Here is a 27,044-nt window from a genome sequence, read left to right as displayed (position 1 = left end):
GATTTTCCATTAATCATTTAGATCAAGTATTTATTATATATTAAGAATAAAGAGGAGTGTGCTTCTTAGGTATATAAAACCATGACAACAGACATGTTTCTCATGGTGCTGAGAATTTACTCTCTGAAAGTATGGAAGCATAGTGCCAGGTACAGGATACATGTAAGGGAAATTCAAAACAAGCACAAGTTATAAATTTTAAAGCTCTCTATTGTATTTTGTCACAGAAAGACAAATTTGTAATAAAAATGTTTTTATTCAAATTATTCCCAAACAGGTTTCAAGAAAAAGGTACTGAATTCAAAGGGATGCAAATGGATCAATTTTTCTTTCTTAAGGCTGAAAACAAAAACAACAAGAACAACATATCAGCACACAGTGCTGAGAAATGTACTGAATATAGTCAATGAGACGTACAAAAGTATAGTAGAATATATACATCAGACACTGTAAGCTGTTATACAGTTTAACATTCATCTCACAGGAAGTCCCTTGTTAAGTGTATGACAGTTTTGACATTTCCCCCCATCACATAGTCATTAACAGATAAAAAATAAAACTAAATAATTCATAAGATGGCACTTTAAATATCATTTTCTTTTCTAGTTCAGCAATGTTGGGGAAAGTGATTTTCACAGAGAAAAGAAAGAACACGACAGTTTCAACATACAGGTAATGCTAGAGAACTACAAATGTCATTACTTCAGATGCTTTTTCTGAATGAGAAGTGAATGCTCCACACAATACAAGGCAAGAGTCTCTGACATTTTGATCATAGTCAGTCACACTTCATTTTATAAATGGTGTTAACAATAATATTATATTTCATTTCGTATAACAGCAACATACCATTCGTTTTCAAACCACAAATATACATACAAAAATATTCAAACACATACACACACAACATTGCATTGATAGGTTGCATGATGAAATTGCATTGCTATGTTTGTCAGTTCTTTGGAAGAAAGGAAATAACAACTATGAAGTAAAATAATGTGCTACAACATTCTGTGGTTGTAAGTTCTCCCCCACAAAACTCTCGTATTATTATTTGTTAAACACTGCAACTTTAAATAACTTGAGCTTATAAAAAAGTACTTGTGTGCATTCCTCACCTAAATGAAAAGTACTGCATATATTATGCAAGTATGTCAAATACTCCATAAGTATAACTGTACCCTACATTAGGATTATTTTACACTTTGATTAGGCACTTCCTAAACTATTTACAGGCTGCACTTTTTAAGAAATGACAACATAGGCATTTTCTACAAAAAGTGCAAGAAAAAGGATGTAACATGAGTACATAAATACTGATGGATAACACTCTGATGTTTGTCACATAAAATTAAAATGTCATTACTTATTAGACAAGATAAAGTTTAAAAACCAACAACAGATGAGCTCATCTCCCACATTATACCTGATATTCCTGCACCAAACATGTGTTCAACGTATTTCTGAAATTCTGCTGTCAATCCTTTGCCCAAGTTGATCAACACACTGAAACTTCACAAGTACAGTCATTGTGTTATTTCTTTTGCTGCTTCTTCCACTCTTCAACTAAGGACTTCATGTCACTCAGTGCTGTACAGATACGTTCAGCAAATCTGCTAGAATCCTGCAATCAAAGAAAAAAGTACTTTTTAAAGTAATGCATGGCTTAAATGTTATACTACTACAATAATAAGTTCCTCTATAGCACTTTCATTCACGTTTGAGATGACTTGTTGCACCCACTTATCAACGGTATCCATATTATCACCAAAACCTCATTATTACTGTAACATTAATGCTGAGAACATCAGCAAATTCTTGAGGATTTAAATAATTCTTAAGAGTATAATTTTCTGGCCAATGTAACAATGTAATTGTGCACTAACACATGGATGCTGGTGCATGACTTGAACCTGTAACCTTTGGCTTTTGTGGGCAAGTGCTCTACCAATTGAGCTATCTAAGCACAACTCATGACCTGCCCTCACAGTTTTACAGTTTTGCCTCATCTCCTACCTTCAAAACCTTACTGGATTCCTCCAGCAACCGTGCAGGACAATCAATAGTAGAGGAAAGGATATTGCAGAGATGTGCCTGTTGCTAAGCTATATCTCTGCAAGATCCTTTCTTCAAGGAATGGTAATCCATCAACTTGCAGGAGAACTTCTGTGAACTGTGAAGTTTGAAAGTAGCTGATGAGGTACTGGTGGAAGTAAAGCTGTGAGAGCAGGTCAAGAGTCTTGCTTGGATAACTAAGCTCGCAGAGTACTTGCCTGTGAAAGACAAGCATCCCAGGTTCAAGTCTCAGCCCAGCACACAGTTTTAATCTGGCAGGAAGATTCAAATCACTGAACACTCCATTGCAGAGTTAAAATTTATTCTATTCACTGACATCTGCATACCAATAATAGTAAGACTGCAAACAGATGGCATATGGTGGACTCTAGCTGTGATCTCTTGGGCTGTGCTACAAGCTCAATTCGTAAAGAGCCGTCAAACAAAGTGAAAATATGAAAGCAACTGCTAGTGCCTTTTCAGTGACAAAGGGTGTAATAACAGCATGTGAGTGAATCTAAATGAGTGAAAATGATAGATTTCCAAGATCTCACACCTCCCCCCCCCCCCCCCCTTCTCCACTCCGCCCTTCCTCCACATCTCCCCAATCTCTGCATCACCTGTAGCTAGGCCTTAAGGGGTTTGAGTTTAAAGACAATCTGTACAACAAATTAGCACACATTCAACAGCAACGTCAAGTTACATCAATATTGTTTGTGCCTTTTCTTGTTGTATACTTAGCTGACCAAACTAAATTTCACATAATTCCCAAATTGTTTCAAACACAAGCTTTTTATTAGAATAATAATAATAATTATTATTATTATAATATGGATTTGCTTGAATGGAATACTGAATGTTGCAAATTAGGATACTTCTTTGTAGATAAATACTGCTCATAAATTACTGCTTATTATTTTATCTTGTCTTTTCTTTTCCCCTCAGATAACATACACAGATGGGAAAAAAAAGAAAAAGAAAAAAAATTGCTGTAGAGTGGTGAAATTTTAAGAATACATTTGTTTAGGAAACATTATGTGATTAACTTTGAGAGATCACACATTAATGTAAGCACAACATAAGCCATTGCAAATATGAAATTCTGGTGCATTAATAATTGGTTTAACTGCCAGATAGTTGTGTGCAAGCATGCAAACAGGCTGTAAGGCTGTATTGTGGTTTACAGGTGGCGGATTTCAATTTGTGGGATGGCGTTCCATGCCTTTTGCACCTGGTCAGTCAATAGAGAAACAGTTAATGCTGGTTGTGGATGACCTTGGGATTGTCATTCAATGATGTCCCATTAAGTGCTTAACTGGAGACAGATCTGGTGACCAAAGAGGCCAAGGCGACGTGTCGACACACTGTAGAGCATTTTGGGTTACAAAAGTGGTATGTGGGCGAATGTTACCCTGTTGGAAAACACCCCCTGGAATGCTGTTGATGGACAGCAGCACAACAGGTCAAATCATCAGACTGATGTACAAATTTACAGTCAGGGTGCATGATAAAATGAGAGTGCTCCCACTGTCATATGAAAGCACACCCAGATCACTCCAGGTGTAGGTCCAGTGTGTCTATCACACAGGCTGGTTGGTTGCAGGCCCTCAACTTACCACCTTCAAACCAACATGAGGCCATTATTGGCACCGAGGCAGAACAGCTTTCATCAGAAAACACAACAGATGCCCACCCTGTCCTCCAATGAGCTCTCATTTAATGCCACTGAAGTTGCAAATGCCAGTGGTTTGGGGTAAACGGAATGCATGCTTCAGGGCATCTGGCACAGAGCATGCCCTGAAGTAACCTATTTGTAACAGTTTGTTGTTTCACACTATGGTGCCAATTTCTGCTCAAATTACTGCTGCAGAAACAGTATGATGTACCAAAGCCATACACCAAACACAATGGTCTTTCCTCTTGGTAGTGCTACATGGCTATTCAGAAGCTGGTCTTCTCGCGACCACCGCTCCCAGCAATCGTGTACAATGGCCACATTCCACTAAGTCCTTTTGCAGTATCACAGAAGGAACATCAAGCTTCCCATAGTCCTATTACACAACCTCATTCAAGCACAGTGAGGTGCTGAAATGGAATCTTTGTTGCCGTAAGGTCATTCCTGACAAACCTAACACACTACGTCAAATTTCAAAGATAACTCATGCTTACAGCCAGTACAGTGAGTATTTAAAACAAAATCTGACTTGCTTCCTCATAGTGGCGTTACTAGTGCCACTCTTATGCAACTGGCATGACATTTGAACAGATATCATGTTTTAGATGTGGAAACATGCCTACCAACTTTTGTAAACTACTACTCCTTGGAGTCGCAATTTTTTTTCCTGTCAATTTATTAAGTAACCTAGAAGATTTCATAAGGTGTGCCAAATCCAATTAAATCTCATGGCTTGTGTGTCACATTGCATTTATGTTTTGGTGGATACCCATACAATATGTTTTGCTCTGCTATGTTAACGTGATCGGCCAAATGTAGTTCTGGCGAAGAAGTGTATCACAACCAATGTACATAAATATGTTTATTTTTGTTTCTATATCACTTTTACATTACAACATGCAAGTTCAAAAAAAGATAGCTAAAATGAGAAGCATATTACTGAGAATTGCCCCGCCCATGAGAAAGGTAGCAGAACAAATGACAAAGTTAGATTATCTAGAATAATGTTTCTATTCTTTGTGAGAAATATTCTTCACACACACAAGCAGTGGCAGGTTTGCTGCTAAATGCATTTTGTACAAATAGCCTGGAAGACAAATTACACATAATCTCTGATGGTTTACAAATGATGCTGCTCATCATACAGATATAATGTAAGGGATTTATTAATAATTTACGAAAGTGCACTTGAACAGCAGTTAATCAAGGCATACTTAAGATGGTGCAGATGAACAAGAGTAACAACAGGACTGTTCTCATTTTCATCATTAGGAACACACTTTTTCAATATAGTCAACATCAGTCAGATATACAGAAAGGCACCACAGTGTATCCTAAAATGTTCTACACTCTCACAGTTTTCTAAACCAAAATTCCATCCTTACGTCTCCAATTTGATAAAGAAGACACTGACTGCCAAATGCTATAGGCATTATAGAATTAGGCACTATAACTCTTTCAGCTTCAATAGAAGCTCAATTAGAAACTAGCCTTGGATATGGTGAAGACACAGATATTGATATAACCTACAAATATCAAAGATGTCTTTCCAAATTGTATGACAATATCTTCAGTATGTACTGCAGTGTGGGTTCAGCACTCTTTCTGCTACCATATTAGTGCAGCTTGTGATCACACATTTTTCTAAGCTCATTTCCATACAGTGTTTCTTTGTTTGCAAACTTTAATAACCTTCGTAGAAATGTGTCCAAAGATAAAGCCATGAGAAGACGACCGTAAGAGAAAGAAAATTACCTTAGAAATGAAATATAAAATCACTGAGAAACCCAAACATGTTGCGAGCGTTGCTGATCCAGCACGCACATATGATCAGTGTACATTAACTGTTGGCAGTATCCTCAAGAACAAGGACAAGATTAAGGAGATAGATGCTTCACAGGGAGTGACAAGAGTATCTAAACAACAGTTTTGTTGGTTGGTTGGATGGTGATTAAAAGGGGGGAGGGGGGGGAGGGGACCAAACTGCGAGGTCATCAGTCCCTTGTTCCGACACTGAGGTGGGTCATCACAGTGCAGGAGGTAGCTGTGTGTCACCCAAGTGTGTCCAATTCGGAGCCAGCAGAAAACCACAGAGTCCCTGCGAGAGGCCTGCATCGAACTGCCATACATTCGTAGTCACCTTAATGGCACAGTTTGTTGTGCATGAATAGGTTATACCATTTCATCACCCAAAGCCGCGGCATAGTACTGAATGCAGGTCAGTTGCAGAGAAGCTGATCTCCATGAGCGTTTTCTGCTTAGCCAGTTTGGCAAGCCTGTCGGCAAGTTTGTTGCCTGGGATTCCAACGTGACCTGGGGTCCAGACAAACATCACTGAATGACTGAACCATTCCAGGGCATACATGGACTCCTGGATGGTCACTACCAAAGGATGATGAGGGTAGCACTGGTCGATAGCTTGTAGGCTACTCAAGGAGTCACTACACAGAAGAAACAACTCCCCAGGGCATGAACTGATGTGCTCAAGAGCACGAGATATAGCCACCAGCTCGGCCGTGAAAACACTGCAACCATCAGGCAAGGAATGCTCTTCAATATGTCTTCCATGGACACACACAAAGCAGACGTGAGCATCAGCCATCAAGCTGTCGGTGTAAACCACTTCTTGGCCTCAGTACATGTAAAGAATCAAGAGGAAGTGGCAGCAGAGAGCCGCAGGGTTAACTGAGTCCTTAGGGGAATGTGAAAGGTCAAGGCAAAGCTGTGGCCAATGTGTACGTGAATGGACCTCAAGTAAAGGCAAGGACTCCAGTTTGGAAAGAAGGGATTGTACACAAACTGCAAGTGACAGCCCTGACCTGGGCTGCTGATGCGGGAGATGAACCGCCGTGGGTGGGAAAAGGAGATGGCGATTCAGATGCGCAGGAGAACTATGAATGTGTGCAATGTAACAGACCAGCAGTTGTGCACGACTAACAAGCAATGGAGGGACTGAGGCCTCCACAAGGATGCTGGTCAACGGACTCGTCCTAAAAGCTCCTGTTGCTAGGCGAATGCCACAGTGGTGCACTGGTTTGAGTAAACACAATGCTGAGGGCGCCGCTGAACCATTAACTAGACTGCCATAGTCAAGGTGGGATTGAACAAGGGCTCTGTAGAGCTGCATCAGCGTAGAGTGACCGGCACACCAGTTGGTGTTGCTCAGGCAGCGGAGGGCATTGAGGTGCTGCCAGCACTTCTGCTTAAGCTGGAAGTCAAGTCAATCGGATGTCTAAAACCAGTCCTAAGAATCGATATGTCTCCACTACAGTGAGTGGATTGTCATTAAGGTAAAGTTCTGGTTCTGGATGAACGGTACAACGCTGACAGAAGTGCTTAACACACAGCTTTGCAGCTGAAAACTGGAAACCATGGGCTACAATCCGTAACTGCACCTTGTGGATGGCTCCCTGTAGGTGCCACTCAGCATCACCAGTACTGGTGGAGCAGTACGAAATGCAGAAGTCACCTGCATATAGAGAAGGTGAGATGGACAACACTACAGCTGTTGCTAGACCATTAACGGCCACTAAAAATAGAGAGACACTCAATAGAGAGCCCTGTGGAGCCCCTTTCTCCGGGATATTGGGAGGGGGGGGGGGGGGGGGGGGAGACTAAGGGAGGAACCAACTTGGACACGGAAAGTACGGAGCAACAGGAAATTTTGGATAAAAATCGTGAGCGGGCCTCAGAGACCCCACTTGTACAATGTGGCAAGGATATGACGTTGCCAGGTCTTGTCATATGCTTTTCATAAATCATACGTTCCAGCAGCTTACAAAGAACATTGGTGAGTACTGACAGACCGATAGCTATCCACATCAAGTGTGTTTTTACCAGGTTTGAGCACTGGAATGATGGTGCTGTCCCGCCATTGCGATGGAAAGATGCCATAAAACCGGATCCAGTTAAAGATGATGAGGATAATGTCATTTGTAGTCAGATGATAGATGTTTAATCATCTGACTGTGGATCCGATCTGGCCCACAAGCTGTGTTGGGGCAATGTGCAAGGGCACTGAGGAGCTCCCACTCTGTAAATGGGGCGTTATGGGATTCACTGTGGTGTGTAGTAAATGAGAGGACTTTCCCACTTTCCCTTCCAGCCACCGTTTGAGAGTGCGAAAATCTAGGGGGGTTATTCTCCGATGCAGAGGCTCGAGCATAGTGCTCAGCAAAGTGCTCAGCAATCACGTTTGTGTCGGTAGATAACATGCTATTTATGTTAACACTGGGAACACCTGTTGGGGTTTGGTACCCGAAAACACGTTTGATCTTTGCCCATACTTGGGAAGGTGATGTATGGCACCCAATGGTCGAGACATATCTCTCCCGGAACTACTGCTTCCATCGTTTAATAAGTTGACGAACATTGGCACGGAGCCATTTAAAGGCTATGAGGTGTTCCAGGGAAGGGTTCTGCTGTAGAGCTCGTCAGCACTCCTTAATTGCTTCAGCGGCTTCCGGCGACCACCAAGTGACTGCCTATTGATGGGGCACCCTAAAGAACAAGGGATCGCATTTTCTGGCACAGAGACGATCATTGTAGTTACCTGCTCAACCACCACATCACTTGTCACCATGCGAGGGAGAATTAATGGTGACAGCAGAGCTGAAAGTTTCCCAGTCCGCCTTGTTTAAAGACAATCTGGGCAGGCATCCATGGGCATGATGCTGGGGCAGTGACAGGAATATGCGGAAATGGTCACTACCACACGGGTCATCATGTGCTCTCCAGTGGATAGATGGGAGAAGTCTTGGGCTGCAAATTGATAAATCAATGGCCAAGCAACTACCATGAGCCACACTGAAATGTGTAGTGGCCCCATTATTTAAGAGGCAGAGGTCGAACTGAGACAGTAAAGTTTCAACATCTCTGCCTCGGCCAGTAAGCACGGTGCCATCCCACAAGGGCTTATGGACCTTAAAATCTCCCAAAAGTAGGAAAGTTTAGGGAGTTGATGAATCAGTGCAGTTAATACATTGGGGAATACTACACCATCTGGAGGAAGATATACATTGCAGACAGTTATTTCCTGTGTCGTCCTTATTCTGACAGCCACAGCTTCAAGAAGGGTTTGAAGGGGCAAAGTTTCACTACAGACTGAGTTTAGGACATAAACGCAAACTCCACCTGACACTCGATTATACTCGCTACAGTTCCTGTAGTATTCCTTATAGCCACGGAGGGCAAGGGTCCGCATTGCCAGGAACCAGGTTTCCTGGATGGCAATGCAGAATGCAGGTGTAAAGCTTAACAGTTGCCTTAGCACAGCCAGGTGGTGGAAAAAACCCCGCAATTACACTGGAGGATGACGTCACCGTGAGACTGGGAAGGCATGGAACGTTCAATGAGGCAGTTTACACCTCAGGGTCACCTGCTGCCACCAACTTTTTCCCTGAGCCCCCCACCATCAAGGGGGCAGGTGTAGTCTTCTAGTTCTGAGAGGTGACAGGAGTGCGAGGAACTGATGGGAGCGACAACTGTTTTCATAGCAGCGGCGTAAGATGTGGTCATAGCCACAGGATGTAGGCACTCAAATTTCCTCTTAGCCTCAGTATAGGTCAGTCAGTCCAGGGTCTTATATTCCACAATTTTCATCTCTTTCCGTAAAATCCTGCAGTATGGCGAGCAATGTGAATGATGCTCTCCGCTGTTGACAAAGATGGGAGGCGGGGCACATGGAGTATTGGGATGTGATGGACGTCCACAATCTCGACAAGTGACGCTGGAAGTACAGCGGGAAGACATATGGCTGAACTTCCAGCACTTAAAGCACCGTATTGGGGGAGGGATATATGGCTTGATGTCACAGCAGTAGACCATCACCTTGACCTTCTCGGGTAAGGTGTCACCCTCAAAGGCCAAGATGAAGGCACTGGTGGCAACCTTATTATCCCTCGGACCTCGATGGATGGGCCAGACGAAAAGAACACTTTGCTGCCCTAAATTGGCACGGATCTCATCATCAGACTGCAAAAGAATGTCCCTGTGCAATGCACAGAAAGCGACACTGCATAGTGCATGATGCAAAATGCTCCCAGAAAGGTGTCCTCGCCCAAGAGATGGAGAATGAGCGAGATTGCAATGTGACAACGAGAAAGTGGACTAAAGATCTCAATGCACGATGGACATTAAGCACCATGTATGGTGCCATTCCCCAAATTAGCTCGCTCTTTGGGAAAATTTTGAAAAATTGAGGTAAAACTCTACAGGGGACCATCACATATAGGCCAAAATGGGTGAGACCCCTTTTAGTTTCCTCTTATGACAGGCAGGAATACCTCAGGCCTATTCTAACAGTTTTGTATTCTGGATTATGTCAAAAGATTTCCTCATATGTATAAATGAGAATCACTAGCAATGACACTATTAATGATAACATTAGTTATGAGAAGGTGAGAATGATTTTTGTCGACCTTGTTAAGATGATGCCAAGATCATTAGTGGTTGAATAAGTGTTTAAGGGAAGTTGGTGGTGGTTCGAGAAGTTTCACAGAAGAACCAGCATCCACAACTTTGTGAGGCATTGTGAAGCAGCCAGCTCCAATGCAAAGGCAGCAGAGAATTTCATCACCAACTTCAAGATGCTCATAGATTCTTAGGGTTATCTGTCATAACAGGTTTTTAACTGGGACGAGACGGGTCTACTCTGGAAAACAATGCCAAAGCATACCTTTATAACAGCACAGGAGAATGCAATGCCCGGTCACAAGTCAATGAAAGACCGTCCCACATTGCTATTCTGCACTGATGCAAGCAGATATTTGAAAATTATACTGCTGTTTATTTACAATTCACAAACTCCGTGACCCTTCAAGAAGTGTAAAGTCCAGAAGAGCAGGTTAAATGTGATTTGGAGGTCCAACAACAGATTTTGGGTGACACATGATCTTTTTCGTGATTGGATCAACGAAGTATTTGGTTCTGCGGGAAAAAATATTTGCTAGAGATGAATCTGCCACTCCATGTCTTTCTTGTTATGGACAACACTCCGGCCCATTCTCCAAGCCTACAAGACGATCTCCTTGAAGAATTGCAATTCATTAAGATTCAATTTCTGCCTCCCATATCTCTCCATTACTCCAGCCTATGGACCAGCAGATTATTTCTAACTTTAAGAAGCCCTACACTAAAGCACTCTTTGAGCATTGCTTTGAGTTGACTGAAGCTACGTATCTCACTCTCAGAGAGTTTTGGAAATATCACTTCAAGATCGTTGCATGTGCCAATATGATGGAAAAGGCGTGGCAATGGATTACCAAGAGAACTTTCACTTCTGGGTGGAAGAAGCTTTGGAGGAGTGTGTTTCAAGTATGATTCTGCGGCTTTCGAGTCAGTACCTGTGGAGCCTGTAGTCAATGAGATTGTTTTTGACCAAGAGCACAGGACTAGAAGTGGTTTACATTGATATTGATGAGCTTGTGGAAGATTACAGCCAAGAAACGACCAAAATGACCACCGAAGAGCTTATGGAATTTCAGTGTGTTTCACAGCAGGAAGTTATTCAGAGAAGGAGTAGGTAGTAACAACACAGCAGTAACAATCTGGTGCAATGCTGGAAGCATGGAAATCAGTTGCATCTGACATTGAAAATAACCATCCCAATAAAGCAGTGGCTACAGTCACTACAAATTTATTTGATGATAATGCTGTGTCGAATTTTTGCCAAGTATTGAAGCATCAGCAGGAACGAATGACCATAAATAGCTTCATAGTAAAAAAGAATTGGTTATGTATTGTGAATAATAAAGTACATAATACTATATATATAATTTTCTTTGAATAAGTGGCATGAGTAAGATAAAACTTTCTGTACTTTTTCTGCATGGAACGCAGTATCATATTTTACATTAATTTATATGTGGTAATTGTTATGCTTAACAAGTGTTTCACACTAGGAGTAAGATTCTGGAATGAATTCTGCTCACTGTGCAAGGTTCCACTGCATACGACTTCAGCAATCTTGCAGAGGTGATTCCTTCTAACATTCGTACGCATAGTACTTGAGTATCAAATAAGAAAACCATTTGCTAGATTTTCCAGCCAATAGGTCTGTGCAAGTATATCATCTGCATTAACCATAGAGCTTGTATCAAGAAATAAAATGCTAAATCTTGAACTGTGAGAACAGAAATATTTTCTTGGGCAGTGTGGGGAAATGGAATCACAACACACAGTTTGTGAAAAACTTGTAGACGCAGACAAAATTACAAAGTGAGGAGAATTATCGGTAAGTCACATGAGTAGCAGCAAAACTACAAAAATATGTAATGCATAATTAATATAAAAAATGTGGGAAGCTATACAAGACCCTAACACTGTAAATTCCTCATGATCATAAGATATCAAGCTATCTTCTACCTGTAATCAGCTTTACACTTATATAAGGTGCCAATAGCACTTGCCACTCTCGTTAGTAGCAACATCCTCATTAACTTTCCAATACTATTCACAGTTCCTGTACAATTTGAGCTTATTCATGTAACCTTGGCACAGTAAACCCCAAATAGCCATTGTGTCATTGTTTTCACTGTCCCTTTTGTTGTAATCTCTTGTGACCATCAGCCCAATATATTTTTCTTTCCCTACCCCACTCTCCCAGCATAGTTTTTTTTCTATTCTTTCCAATTACAGTTTTTTTTTCCTCAGTTGCTCTTTTTCACTTTAATTTTTTATTAGCTTTTTCTGTATTTCTAAAACTCTGATGTTAGTGCTGTTTACAATTAAGCTTAAAATGATTATTTTTGTTGGTCCTAGAAACACAATCATGTATTTTTTCCCAAGAAAGCATGAGCTTTAAAAGACTGAACTGACGGCAAAACATGTTAACTGGGTGGTACAGCCCTAATTATTTTCATATATGAATGAGTTAAAAACTCACCGTTTCAGGGGAGCTAACTTTTGATGTTATATGGAAAAAGAGCAAATCTTCTCCAGCTATGATGTATGATACACCATAACCATCATCAGCAACAGGCCCAAATCCACCACCAGCTGATATGCAGCGAGGATATTTCTTTAGATCCATCTTTGATGTCTGCCCATGAGGTGTTTGTGATGTTGAGAGACGCCAAGGCTCACTCAACACTTCTTTCAGGAATGCTGAGTCTACTTCAAGGTATTTTGACACAACATAGAGGCAGAATAAATGACGATCTATGCCTTTCCCACACATTGCATGCTGGTATCCAGTCTGATGTACTTCACATGCTTTCTGCAATAATGCTATACGTTCAGATGCCTGGAAAAAAGTTGAAGTTGTGTTAAATGGGAAAGACAGAGAATACAAAATGTACTTATATCTAAATATAACTAAAATTATTTATGACGATATTTTATCTCTCAAAACATCATTCTACAATTTACCTTAAGTGAACACTGAAGGGACGATAAATTCTTATTGTTGATTTTGCTAAAACTCACAATTATTAAATACAGAAAATAACTCTTAAGTTTTCTTTACTAAGAAATCAATTATCCTTCATGCAGAAATTCACATTTCTGTAAATCATGAAATGCTGACATAATAAAGAAGTTACACATTAATAAATGACAAACTAAATCCACTGGCAACTAGAAGAGCGATCTCAACAAATTAAACAGCACTCTTAATCCAATAAATTTTGGGAGTATCAACATTGGGAAACCCAAAATTAACCTGTTGTTTCACATTTTTCAATGAAACATGATGAACAACTGAATTAGAAATAGTTTCTGGGTTGAACAGAGGGCACTCTTGTCACCACAATGAAAGGAATAATTCAGTGTATTAAATGACTAGCATATCATCAGATTTTGTACTGGATTTTGGCTTGAAAGTTGTTTGCAAGATGGAAAATGTGTGTGATATCAGTGTATTTGATGGTGGCCTCATCAGGGACACACAACTCAAAGGACTCTCCCTCTCCGAGGAACAGTGCTTTGCACAAGCAAAACAGTTATGGGTGCAATGTGTGTACTTTGATTTAGGAAAAGCTGTTGCTATCAGAAAGAATTGCAGGGGACATCTACATTATTGCTGTTGCTATTGATAATCACAACAGAAAGGAGATGGGGTTTATTCTTGGAACCGAGAGTTGGCTAAAACTTGAAGTAGAAAACTCTGAGATATTTAGAGAGTCACATAATGTTTATTGGAAGGAGAGATTAGGCCATAGGAGGGGGAAAGTTCATTGCAGTTTACAAAAATATTGTCTCTACTGAGGTTGAAATTTAGTGTGACAGTGAAGTTATCTTCTCCCATATAACAGGACTAAGAAAAAACCAAGTTAACTGTTGGAAGTTTTTACCAGCCACCTGACTTTGCTGTGTCACTTCTACAGTCATTCAAAGGAAGTCTTTAGTCAGTAGCATGTAAATATTCATGCAATACTAGTGGGACGTGATTTTAACCAACAGAATATAGACTGGGATGTCTACGCTTGTTACATTGCATGGGTACAGATGGACAGTTTTGCGTACTTTTGAACATATTTTCTAAAAATTGTCTTGAGCAGCTAGTTTGGCAGGCCACATACAGTGGAAATATCTTAGACCTGGTAGCTACAAACAGGCTGGACCTTAAAGATGGCATCAATACAGAGATGGTGATTAGTGGTCATGTCATCACCATAGTGACTATGGTTACAAAAGTTAATAAATCAGTCAAGAAGGCTATGTGTGTTTCTGTTAGAAAGAGCGGATAAGCAGTTGTTAACATCTCACTTAGACAATGAATGGCCATTATTTAGTTCAAGTATGATGGACATAGAGGAATTATGGGCAAACTTTAAACATTGTAAATTGTGCTCTGGACAATTATGTGCATAGTAAGTGGATTAAGGATGGAAAAGGCCCAGCATGGTTTAGCACCAATTTGCAAAATGCTGAGGAAGCAAAGGCTGCTGCACTCGCTGTACACAAGAGAATGTGCAAATGATGAGGGGCAAAAGGTATTACAGATTCGTGCATCTGTCTTTGTCATGCCCTAGCACAAGATCTGGCTGAGAACCTGAGAAAATTCTGGCCCTATGTAAAATTGCTAAGCAGGTCTAAGGCTACCATCCATTCACTCATTGACGTGTCTGGTGTGGCAGTTGAAGACACCAAAATGAAAGCCAACATTTAAAATTCCACGTTTAAGAAAACATTCATGCAGAAGAATCATACAAACATACTGTCACTTGATCCGATATGGAGAATGTAGTGATAAGCATCTATGGCACAGAGACCCAAATGAAGAAGTTGGGAACAAATATGTTGCCAGGTACGGATGGAATCCCAGATCAGTTTTACAAAGTGTATTCCACAGCACCTTAGAAATAGATTAAGGAAAGGCAAACCTACATTTCTAGCATTTGTAGACTTAGAGAAAGCTCTTGACAATGCTGACTGGAATACTCTCTTTCAAATTCTGAACATGGCAGGGGTAAAATACAGGGAGTGAAAGGCTATTTACAATTTGTACAGAAACCAGATGGCAGTTATAAGAGTCGAGGGGCATGAAAGGAAGCAGTGGTTGGGAAGGGAGTGAGACAGAGTTGTAGCCTATCCCCGATGTTATTCAATCTGTATATTGAGCAAACAGTAAAGGAAACAAAAGAAAAATTCGGAGTAGGAATTAAAATCCATGGAGAAGAAATAAAAACTTTGAGGTTCGCCGATGACATTGTAATTCTGTCAGAGACAGCAAAAGATCTGGAAGAGCAGCTGAATGGAATGGACAGTGTCTTGAAAGGAGGATATATGATGAACATCAACAAGAGCAAAACGAGGATAATGGAATGTAGTTGAACTAAATCGGGTGATGCTGAGGGTACTAGATTAGGAAATGAGACACTTAAAGTAGTAAGTGAGTTTTGCTATTTGGGGAGCAAAATAACTGATGATGGTTAAAGTAGAGAGAATATAAAATGCCAAGAAAAGCATTTCTGGAGAAGAGAAATTTGTTAACATTGAGTATAGATTTAAATGTCAGGAAGTCGTTTCTGAAAGTATTTGTATGGAGTGTGGCCATGTATGGAAGTGAAACATGGATGATAAATAGTTTGGAAAAGAAGAGAATAGAAGCTTTCGAAATGTGGTGCTACAGAAGAACGCTGAAGATTATATGGGTAGATCACATAACTAATAAGGAGGTATTGAATAGAATTAGGGAGAAGAGAAATTTGTGGCACACCTTGACTAGAAGAAGGGATCGGTTGGTAGGACATGTTCTGAGACATCAAGGGATCACCAATTCAGTATTGGAGGGCAGCGTGGAGGGTAAAAATCATACAGGGAGACCAAGAGATGAATACACTAAGCAGATTCAGAAGGATGTAGGTTGCAGTAGGTACTGGGAGATGAAGAAGCTTGCACAGGATAGACTAGCATGGAGAGCTGCATCAAACCCGTCTCTGGACTGAAGACCACACAAACAACAACAACACATTGCACAGCATTGGCTTCTCACATAGCTTGCATTTATTGCAAATGTCTCATCCAGCACAAAGTTCCAAGTGACTGGAAAAAAGCACAAGTGACTCCTATACCCAAGAAGGGTAAAAGAACAGACCTGCAAAGTTACAGACCAGTATCCTTAACATCAATATATTGCAGAAATCTAAAACATGTTCTGAGTCTGAATATAATAAAATTCTTAGTGGCTAAAATGCTTATGCTCACAAATGAGCACAGTTTTAGAAAGCATTGCTCATGTGAAAACCCAGCTTTCCCTTTTCTCATATGATATACTGCATGCTATGGAGGAATAGCAAGAGGCAGATTCCATATTTATAGGTTTCTGAAAACATTTGGCATGGTACCCCATTGCAGACTGTTATCAAAGGCATGAGCATGTGGAATAGTTTCCCCAGATATGTGACTGACTTTAAGACTTCTGAAATAATAGAACCCAGTATGTGTTCCTTGGCTGCGAGTGTTCATCAGACACAAGGGTATTATCTGTAGTGCCACAGGGAAGTGTGTTAGGACCACTATTACTTTTTTACATACTTTAATGAGCCGATGGACGGGATGGGCAACAATCTTTTGTTGTTTGCTCATTGTGCTCTGATGTATATCAAGGTGTTGAAGATAAGTGACTGCAGGATGATACCAGATGACATAGACGAAATTTCCAGTTGGTGAAGGAATGGCAGCTGGCTCTAAATGTAGAAAAATATAAGTTACTGCAGACGAGTACGAGAAACAAATCTATAATGTTTGGATAAAGTGTTCATAATGTGCTTCTTGACACAGTCATGTCATTAAATACGTGGGCATAACTTTGTAAAGTAATGTGAAATGAAACAAGCATGTGAAGATTGTGATAGGGAAGATGAATGGTTGACTTGTTTATCAGCAGAATTTTAGGAAAGTGTGGTTCATCTATAAAAGTGACTGCATATAGGACAATAGTGCGACCTATGCATGAGTACTGATTGAGTGTTTAGAGATCTGCACTAGGTCGGTTCAAAGGAAGATATCAAAGCAATTCAATTCAGAGGCTGGCTGCTAGATTTGTTACCGGTAGGTTTGCACAGCACAAAAGTGTTATTGAGATGCTTCGGAAACTCAAATGGGAATCCCTGGAGAGAATCTGATGTTCTTTTCAAGAACATTATTGAGAAAACTTAGAAATGAGCATCTGAATTTGACTGCAGTACAATCATACTGCCACCAACATACATTTTGCCTGAAGACCATGAATATAAGATGTGAGATAAGGGCTGATAAGGAGGCATAAAAACGGTGGCTTGCAGAGTATGTATGCAGATGTAGAAAAATATCTCATCAGTAACAAGGTCAGGAACACAAGCTACGACTGGAGAAACATGGGGAAGGAAATTGGCCGTGCTCTTTCAAAGGAGTCATCCCATCACTCACCAAGAAATTTATGGAAATCACAGAAAACCGAACTCCAGATGGTAGGGTTGGAATCTGAACTGTGATCCTCCTGAGAGTCCAGTGGCTTGCCACTGTCACTCCTCACTTGGTTCAACAACAGGATACAGCCACCCTGCAAAACAGGCTTGCCAATTTAGTGCTGGACAACAAAAAAACTGGTCAGAAGCCATACCATTCAAAACCATGATGTTGATATGGACTAAATACCCCACCCATGCACACCTCTGGTCACCACATATGGATCACAGTTGTATGGAGGTTGAACTGAGAGAGGCAGGGTTCACTGTTGGGATTAGATTACCCACAGTAACCTACTGTCCCCACAGCGGGAATACAGGACTAGCTACAAGCAAGCAGGGTTTGGTCAATGCAAAGTGTGTTAAGATGACAGACAGGGTTAAGGGAACTGCTCATGTTAAGCAGAAGTTCTGGGTTCAAGTCCCGGTTCAGCACAAATTTTCAACTTTCGCCATCGAATTATTTTGAAGCCCTATTTCAGCTCACATCAATCTTTACTTCATAATTAGCAATAAGACTGTTATTGATACATTATACAAATAAAGTACTCCAGTCCCCAGCCAAAGCTATAGCTTCACCTCATACATTGTTAACAATATTCTTCATATGATGAGATATTCAGAATAATTGTGATCTAGTCATTATGTGAAAAATACCTCTTGCTCAACAATACCATATTTTTGCACCAAAAATTTTTCCAGCTTGCACTGATTGACTTTAAGCAATTTAACACTAGTTTAGATGACAGTAAACTGATTTACGTCATCTGCAATTTAATGAATTCCATCTTACCGTTGACTTGGGATTCATCATTGACATAACCCAAGCAGATGACTCAACAGTACATGGCCGAACAGTCTCCGTTCTTCCTTCACGGAAGAGTCTTGTCATTGATGCTTCATATGTAAGATTGAATTTCCCAGCATCCTAAAAATGTGAAGCACAAATGTTTTTGTGGTTTTGTGTGAAGAATCATACATGATTAAAAATATTTTTAGTTACAATTACTTCATACATGTGAGCCTCCAAAAACATAAAAATCTATACCCTGTAATAAGCAAGCTGTAAAGCCATCTGGATATATGCATCTGGGCTAGTTCTGCAACTCTTCATGAAACCTTTTCCATATGCATCATGGACGAGTATTCGCAAGTCAACATCATTCAGCAACCCATTAGCAACCTGAAAAAGAGAAATGCATCACATTATGAATATACAAAATGGCAATCTTTAATTAAAGTACTCTTCTGAAATCTAATAATAATGTATGTAAAATATTTAATAGAGGTTAAGGAAACTTGCTGGCTGATAGAAAAACACACACAACTATGTGAGACCTCTCTCTAACACGCAGTGCTTTTTCTGTACGATAAGAAACACACACCATTCTTTTACAGAAGCAAGCACACCTCACCCACACGTGCCTACCAACTCCGGCAGCTTAAGCTGCTTAAGTTAGCAGTCTTGTGTGGGAGGTGTACTTGCTTGTGTGACTGATTGGTGTGTGTTTGTATTTTTCTGACAAAGGCTGTGGTCGAAACTTTGTGTGTAAGTGGCTTAATTGTGCCTGTCTGTAACTTAGCATGTTATCTTTACAGTAAGTAGCAATCTATCTTTTCCTACATTGTCAATAAATTGTTCTGAGAAATTGGGCGAACAATAAGTGATGTTGCCCCACAATGAATCAGCACACAATAAGAAAATTATGCTTTTCTTGTCAGTTTCTGTGACAACTGAACCTGCTCTGTTTGCTAGCACAAACTGTATTTACAATTTAACTTCTGTCAACACATGTGCTTCAGAACTGATAGACTCTTTTAAACAACTGATAACATTAATTAACAGACATAAGTAAAGCAGCTGTCACAAAAAATTAATTTGTTCAAGACAGTGTTTTACTGGATGTAGTTTCCACTGGAACTGTCATACCCTTGCCTTCGCCATACCTCTGAATGCACTCACCCAGCTAGTTATATGAACACATACAGCTTAATGTGAAACTAACACAATGGTGCAGCTTGGCATTTTCAAATACACAAAACATTGCCGGAGGAAATAATCACAGTGACAGAGTCATTCAACCAACTGATAATCAAAATTTAAATTTTTTCATTCATAAGGTGGCACTTACCCACAGAATATGTAAACCACATTAACAGACATATGTGCATAAAAAAAAGAGGAGTTGGTGGCAGCTGCTATGATATACCTGCAAAGAAGTTTCAATAGCTGTAATACATGATGGCTTCAGATCCCACTGTAATCTGACAGGTGCAGGAGGAGTGAATTCTGGAGTCCCTTTAGTGTGGCCGTCATTTGTGTAACTGTTCAATAAATTTAAAAGAAAGGTTTATTAGGTACCTTGATAACAACTGTAGAAAAAACACACACATTTAATATCCCTATTTGAAAGTAGGATTATTTTGTCTGCATATTGTATACTTTTAATTTAAGTACCACACTAATGACAAAAGAGAAAGAAAAGCAAATATTATTTCAGAAAACGATGACAAAAAGTATCAATGAATCAGGAATAAACAGATTCAAGTAAAATGTCTGGCTTTTTCATGAACTCAACATAACTTTTTAGTTTTGTTTCAATCTGATAATGGTTGCTATAAACAATCAACAATAAATTTAATGTTCTGAAACATAATCATGCGAGTTTTATGTCTAATAGCATACGAAAAATATAAAAGTTCTCACCCATAATGTGGCCTGTGAAAGCAAGAGAAAAAATTAGCGTTAAAGTGGAAATATATTTTACATCACACACAAAAACTTTTAAACTAAAATTATTTTTTTATCTTCTGTGGTAAGTTTGTATGTTTCAAACAGGTAAAATCCTTGAATGATGAGATTCTGTTCAAGATTTGTTTGCGATGAGTTCTTGGGCTTACAGGCATGACAGGCAATAATGGAAGCAGTAGGCTTCATGCCTGCAATAAATCAATACCCAGTCTATGTGTATGAAGTTGGTTATCTCCTTATCTGAACTATGGAACCTGAAGGGCTGTGTATTTCGGATTAATATATTATTCATTATGTTATGGAAGAGCACTGTGGACCTGCCAAACTAATATGAAAGAATTTTTACATTGGAGGAGAGAGCCTTGAGGATCACAGTGAAAGTGAAATCAGAAACAACTTCTAAAGGTGTACTTATTAGCTTTAATGTTCTCACAATTTATACCATATATATGGTACAAACTAGTATGTTTGGAAAAGAAGACACTAAAATCACAAATAACAACACGCAAATACACAACTGTGATATGAAACACAAAATAGATTTTCATATTGTTAACAGAAGATTAATGTTAACATCAAAAAGTCTTTGTGTCAAGAAGCTATTTTCCATAATTTGCTACCACCCAATTTGAAGACATTGATTGGAAATACTTTTGAAAGGGAACTTAGGCAGTACATTTTCTCAAATGATTATAAACACATGAATACCAATGTGACCAACGATCTTGTCTTAACAATAAATGTATTACTAAATTGGATTTAAAAACAACTATATTGCTATGGACAGAATTATGTCCAATGAATTAAATTAATGTACAATAGCATAAAATTTTTTCCATATGCACAAATAATGCTGTGATTGTACCTTATCAACATTGCCCATCCATGTAAAAATACACATTATGAGTAGAAAAGAAACAAAAGTAAAAGATACAGTTGGAATGTGTTTTCATTATGGGACCATAAATAATATTAATCACACTGTGCATCTTCAGAAAGTGCTGACTTTATGATTGCCAAAACTACTGAACGCCTTTCCAAAGACACCGTGGCAGAAGCATCAAAAGATCAATAGTACCCTGGAAACAAAATTAGTGAGCAAAAAATGGAAACTCAACCAATCTTTTAGGATATTATATTCTCAGACAATTTATTACACCAAATGTCTATATCTAAAGAGAATCATCAGGACATGGTTATTTTGTACCAGGTCACTCGAAAAACACTCAAATTGCTACAGCTGCAGATAATGGAGTAACCTATTACAAGAGAGGATTTTAGATATTACTTATCTTTCATATTCACAATACTTTTTTTTGTGGTAGAAATGGAGTGCTTACTCAAAGGATACAGTGTAGAGTCAGAGACAGTCTACTCGAAAGTGTGGCAAGTAGCTCTACAACTGATTGGAACTATGTAATTACTATTCCATATTAGAATATAAGTGAGAAAATGTAGGCAAAAAGAGAACTTTCTGAAAGGAAAAAGTAAGTTAAGATTTTGGGTGACAAGGGATACCACAGCCACAGAGGAAAAAAGAAAAGCTATAAAATGTTACAAAATAAATGAGATCACCATCTGTGGACTACTAGTGCTGTTGGAAGATCATGTTTTTAAACAGTGTGTATACTTTTCAAATATTAAATTGTAACTGTCACAGTGACTGAGGATTATTCTAGCATTCTAATTATGAGTTGTCTACTTTAAAACAAATGTATCAAACCTGTAGAAATTCAACACACTAAAGGAAAATAAAAATGGGAACAGAAGAATAAACTGAAATTTTATCTCAGTCCACACATCAATACCCACGACATCAAATTGTAGAAGTGGCTGAAGGAAAATTTTGGTAGTTGCCTCTAACAACTGTTTGTTTACATGGTATTACATATTTTTTTTAGATGGATGAAGAATTTCTATCCCACGGGCATGTTCAAAAGGACAGACAAATTACAGATAAATCTCAGTTTTTATATGTGCATTTTGAAACTTTTAAAGGAGATAGTATTACATGTACAGAGACAAGCAAAATGCCTTCAGACTTCAAAAAGAATGTAATAATTCCAATTCTAAAGATAGCAGGTGCTAATAGTTGTGAACATTGTACTACCAAACCATTAGTTTAATAAGTAATGTTGCAAAATACTGACAACTATTTACAGAAGAGTGGAAAAACTGCTAGAAGCTGATCTCAGGGAAGATTAGTCTGGGTTTCAGAGAAATGTAGGAACATGCAAGGCAATACAACCCTATGATGTAACCCGGAAGATAGGTTGAAGAAAGACAAATCTGTGTTTATAAAATTTATAAATTTAGAGTAACCTTTTGACAATATTGATTGGATTACACTCTTTGAAATTTTGAAGGCAGCAGGGATAAAATACAGGAAGCAAAAGGTTATTTACAAATTGTACAGATACCAGACTGTAGTTGTAAGAGTCAAAGGACATAAAAGGGAAGCAATATTTGTGAAGGGAGTGGAACAGGGTAAAACCCTATCCCCGATGTTATTCAATCTGCAAACTGAACAAGCTGTGAAGAAGACCAAGGACAAATTGAGAAAGGGAATCAAAATCTGGGGAGAAGACATAAAAAGATTGAGACCTGACGGCGTCATTGTAGTTCTGGCAGAGACAGCAAAAAGACTTGGAAGAACAGTTGAACATGATGAATAGTGTCTTGAACAGAGATTACAAGGAGGACATCAACAAAAGTAAAACAAGGTAATGAAATATACTCATATTAAATCTGATGTTGCTGAGAGAGCTAGATAAGTAAATGAGCCACTACAAGTAGCAGAGGAATCTTGCTATTTGGGCAGAAAAATAACTGATGATGGCTGAAGTAGAGAGGATATACCACTATAATAAAGACTGCCAGTAGCAAGCAAAGCATTTCTGAAAAAGAGGAATTTGTTAACATCTAATGTAAATTTAAGTGTTAAGAAATCTTATTGGAAGGGGCTCATCTTGAGCATAGCCTTCTATGGAAGTGAAACATAGCCAATAAGTAGTACACATATGAAGAGAATAGAAGTTTTTGAAATGTGCTGTAGAAGAATATGAAGATTAGATGGGTAGACTGAATAACAAATGGGGAGATACTGAACCGAATTGAGGAAAAAGGGAAACTTATGGCACAGCATGGCTAAAATAAGGAATTGGTTGATAGGAAATGACCTGTAGCATCAAGGAACTGTCAATTTGATAATGAAAGCAAGTGTTGGGGTAATAACTGCATAGTGAGAACAAGGCTTGAATACAGTAAGCATCTTCAGATGCATGTAAGTTGTGATAGTTATGCAGAGACAAAGAGGCTTGCACAGTATAGGTTAGCATGGAGAGCCGCATCAAATCAACCCTCAGACTAAAGACGCCGACGACGACGACGAAAACGACAATGACAACACAGAGCATTATTGAAAAGGGAAAAAACCATGGTATAACACGACAATGTAGGATGACCTTCAGTTATTACAAAATTTTAACTATAAAGACAACAAATGACAGGAAATGATTTGGGTGTAATTTTTTTTCTTTTCAGTCATTTTATATACCTAGTGTGTCTATGATCATGGAATTTTGGTGGTGTTTTTGTCTTTTTATGTTCAGAAGCCTTGATTACATTATTTCTGATTTATTCAATGACAGATATCACTCTTCTCTCTGTATCTTTTCTACAGCAACACAATGATGTACAGATCTAAGTAGCTAACTAAAACGCTCTGGATTGATTGAGCGAATGAGTGTTTTAAGTCTTATTATTTGGTGAGAATGCATTAATGGGACTGGCTGATGATGATACTTCTGAAATCCAAATTGTGGTTTGATAAGTTTGTTATTAACAACTACAGAGCACTTCTACCATTTGAGTACAGAGCCTCCACAAGTTGTTGGAAAAGAATGTCATTACTAATACTCGACAATCTCTGGCATATGCCATGTCATACTAACTACAGTAGAGCTCAAAAATATGATGTAAAACTCCCCACATCAAAGATGTCAAAAATACTACTAACCACAGCTTTAATTTTCAGAGAAACGATTTTCTTAACCTTAAAATTTGAAAGTAAAATATAGAAATTTATGGTACAACTTGATTATAAAAATGGGTGCATTTATAGAACTAATCCTAAGGCATTTGGTAATGATATAGGGAAAAGTAGTGGAAAGGGAGGGAGGGGGAGGGGGGTAGGTGTAATAATTTTAGAGGGATAGCACAGCACACCTATAGTAAGGAGATTCAAATGGATGCAAGCTGCAGTAATTACACAGAGACGAAGAGAAACTAGTCTCTGGACTAATGAACACAACAACACAAAATTAAAAGTGGATCACATTTCACTTTGATAAAATTACTTGGAGGCCACATTGTAGTAACTTGCTTCCTTTAAAGAAAAGTGATTGACAAATCTGCACTTTTTAGAACTATCGAAATCACTTACTATGTACAAATTGTCATTCATGGTTATTTCACCCTATGCCTGTTTGTTTTGTCCCTTGTTTATTATCTTTGCAATATTGCTAGGATTATTAATATCTGACATAATCACAACAATCTTAAACTTTTAGTCACTGTCACTTTTCTTAAAATATGTAGCAAGTTAAAGTCACCAGAAAAATTGCTTATGGACTAGCTATTACATTCCCTTCACAACCCTTTTCTCTTTAATATCATTTCTTACAAAAATCCAGTAGAAATTAAAACATAATATGTGAAATTTCACTTTGAACATCATCCCATGCACCCTCTTCTGATAGGTATTCAAAAATACTTTGTTCTTGTGTCATACCTCAGTCTCACTAGTTCCCTTGAGAAGCTCCTATTATTGGTAATTATTGCACACAATAATTTATACACAACAGGGAAAATAAATATTTGAGTATTTTGCAAAGTTCACCTTTCAATCCCCACATCACTAGTTTCTTTTCTGATACAGGAAATGACTCATCTCAGGCAGTGCTTTCTATTTGTGAAAAATGTCAAGGTATGTTATGGCTTAAATTCCACACTAAACTCCAGGTTCCTTATAAATGACTAAGTAAGTTAGCTTTAAGGTTAGAGGAAGGCAAAAGCATACCACCTGCAATAATACTTCTTATGAAGCATGGCACTGTTCATACCAAATTTATAAGTAACACACTACTCTGAAGAGATCTGTATCAACACATGCTCCTGAGCACAGGTTTCCAAAACATACATTACTCTAAATATATTAGTATCGAAGTCATCTTTACAAGCAAATAGAATCATTCATTCCATACTGATTCTATGTTAGGAATATGCTAGTCCGACACATTTATATTTAAGTTTTCCAGTTCTATAGTTACATAGTACTCATATAGGAACAGACTGACTGTGTAATCTGAACTACGCGAGCTTTCTAAGCAAACAATAAGCAGAATTGTTTAATTTTTCAGATGTTGCACATTTTGAAGAAGTCAAATTACTTTATCCATTTCAGGAAAGTCTTTTGTTTATCTAGTTGTTCTACGTATCAGATACCTGATTTCCAAATTTAACTTATAAAATAGCAAGTTTTTGTATATTCACTTTTCCTTTGTTTCACACATGATTGATGATACTAAAATTGATTCCAAATTATTTATTTTTTTCCCACTTGTGAACTTTTCTTTGCTGCATTAGTAGATTTCTTTGTGACAGTCATACTTTTCACTCTACTTTGTGCTTTCTTTTGCACACATGTTTACTTCTCATTTTCCTACAACATACTTCTTCCCATTTTCAAATGCCAAAAATAACACACTTTGTTTCCAAGCAGGTGCTGATTTTTGTTGGTCTGTGTTCCTCAACCTACTTCCAATTCAGTCTTTCCTATGGCAATGGAGATGACAGTCCAATTATTCAAGTGCCTATTACTGGTAACAACATTACATGCAATAACCATTATAACAAAGATGACTGTTCATTAATGAATGTTCTATGATGAGTATCACAACTCACAACATATTTTCAAAGGCTTTGTTACTTAGTTCATATAGGGCAAACCAAGATATCCAAGGGGCGTTCATCACATGGACCACACTTAAATTACACACTGACAAATCAGTACAAAAGTGACCAGTACAGTTCAGATCTTTGAATCACTACTTTCCCACTTCGTTATCCACATCCTTCCTTTATTTCTAATATTCCTATATGAGAAATAATGATCAATTTGCCATTGAAATCTCTTCATGTAATGGCATATGTACACTGTAGAATAGTAAGTATTATTCAGTAGGCTAGTTGATGTCCACACTGCAGTAGGTCCAGCAACAGCACATTCAAAACACTTATGAAGAGGAATATAATAAAAAAGGAAATCAAATATATAGTAAAAGCAGAGGCAAAGAAGCCATGAATGACTCCAGGACAAATAAGAATAGGTGAGAGAAACATGTAAAGATACTGTAAGAAATAAGACAGTAGAAAAAACTGACATGACACACAGTTATATTAAACATTATTTTAAAGAAGTAAAACAAATAGGTGCTAACTTACACTGTTCACAAGAACCTACAAGGTTCAAAAGAATTGGCAGGCAGGTAGCAAGAGTACACTGAAGACTTGTACAATGGAGAGATATGTCCCATAGTATGATAGAAATAGAGGATAAAACTGATGTGAAAGAAATAACATGGTCCTGTAATATGGTGAGAGTTTAACACAA

General features: G+C 38.5%; 1 protein-coding gene across 5 annotated transcripts in view; it reads right to left on the bottom strand.

The window, feature by feature from the left end:
- Positions 1 to 209: 209 nt before the first annotated feature.
- LOC126185227 (carnitine O-palmitoyltransferase 1, liver isoform) overlaps positions 210 to 27,044 on the bottom strand; it is a 249,326-nt gene continuing 222,491 nt past the window's right edge. For all 5 annotated transcript variants that reach the window (XM_049928110.1, XM_049928115.1, XM_049928112.1 and 2 more), the window contains 5 exons: positions 19,830 to 19,944; positions 18,668 to 18,802; positions 18,413 to 18,547; positions 12,615 to 12,974; positions 210 to 1,624 (listed from right to left, as the gene is read on the bottom strand). In XM_049928110.1, coding sequence (XP_049784067.1) covers positions 1,535 to 1,624; positions 12,615 to 12,974; positions 18,413 to 18,547; positions 18,668 to 18,802; positions 19,830 to 19,944 — 835 coding nt within the window. In that variant the 3' untranslated portion in view covers positions 210 to 1,534. The remainder of the gene's footprint in view (positions 1,625 to 12,614; positions 12,975 to 18,412; positions 18,548 to 18,667; positions 18,803 to 19,829; positions 19,945 to 27,044) is intronic.

The sequence above is a fragment of the Schistocerca cancellata genome, chromosome 1 (assembly GCF_023864275.1).
Source record: "Schistocerca cancellata isolate TAMUIC-IGC-003103 chromosome 1, iqSchCanc2.1, whole genome shotgun sequence".
Taxonomy (NCBI): domain Eukaryota; kingdom Metazoa; phylum Arthropoda; class Insecta; order Orthoptera; family Acrididae; genus Schistocerca; species Schistocerca cancellata.
The sequence above is the reverse complement of the archived record's forward strand: the minus strand, read 5'-3'. Positions and strand labels throughout refer to the sequence as shown.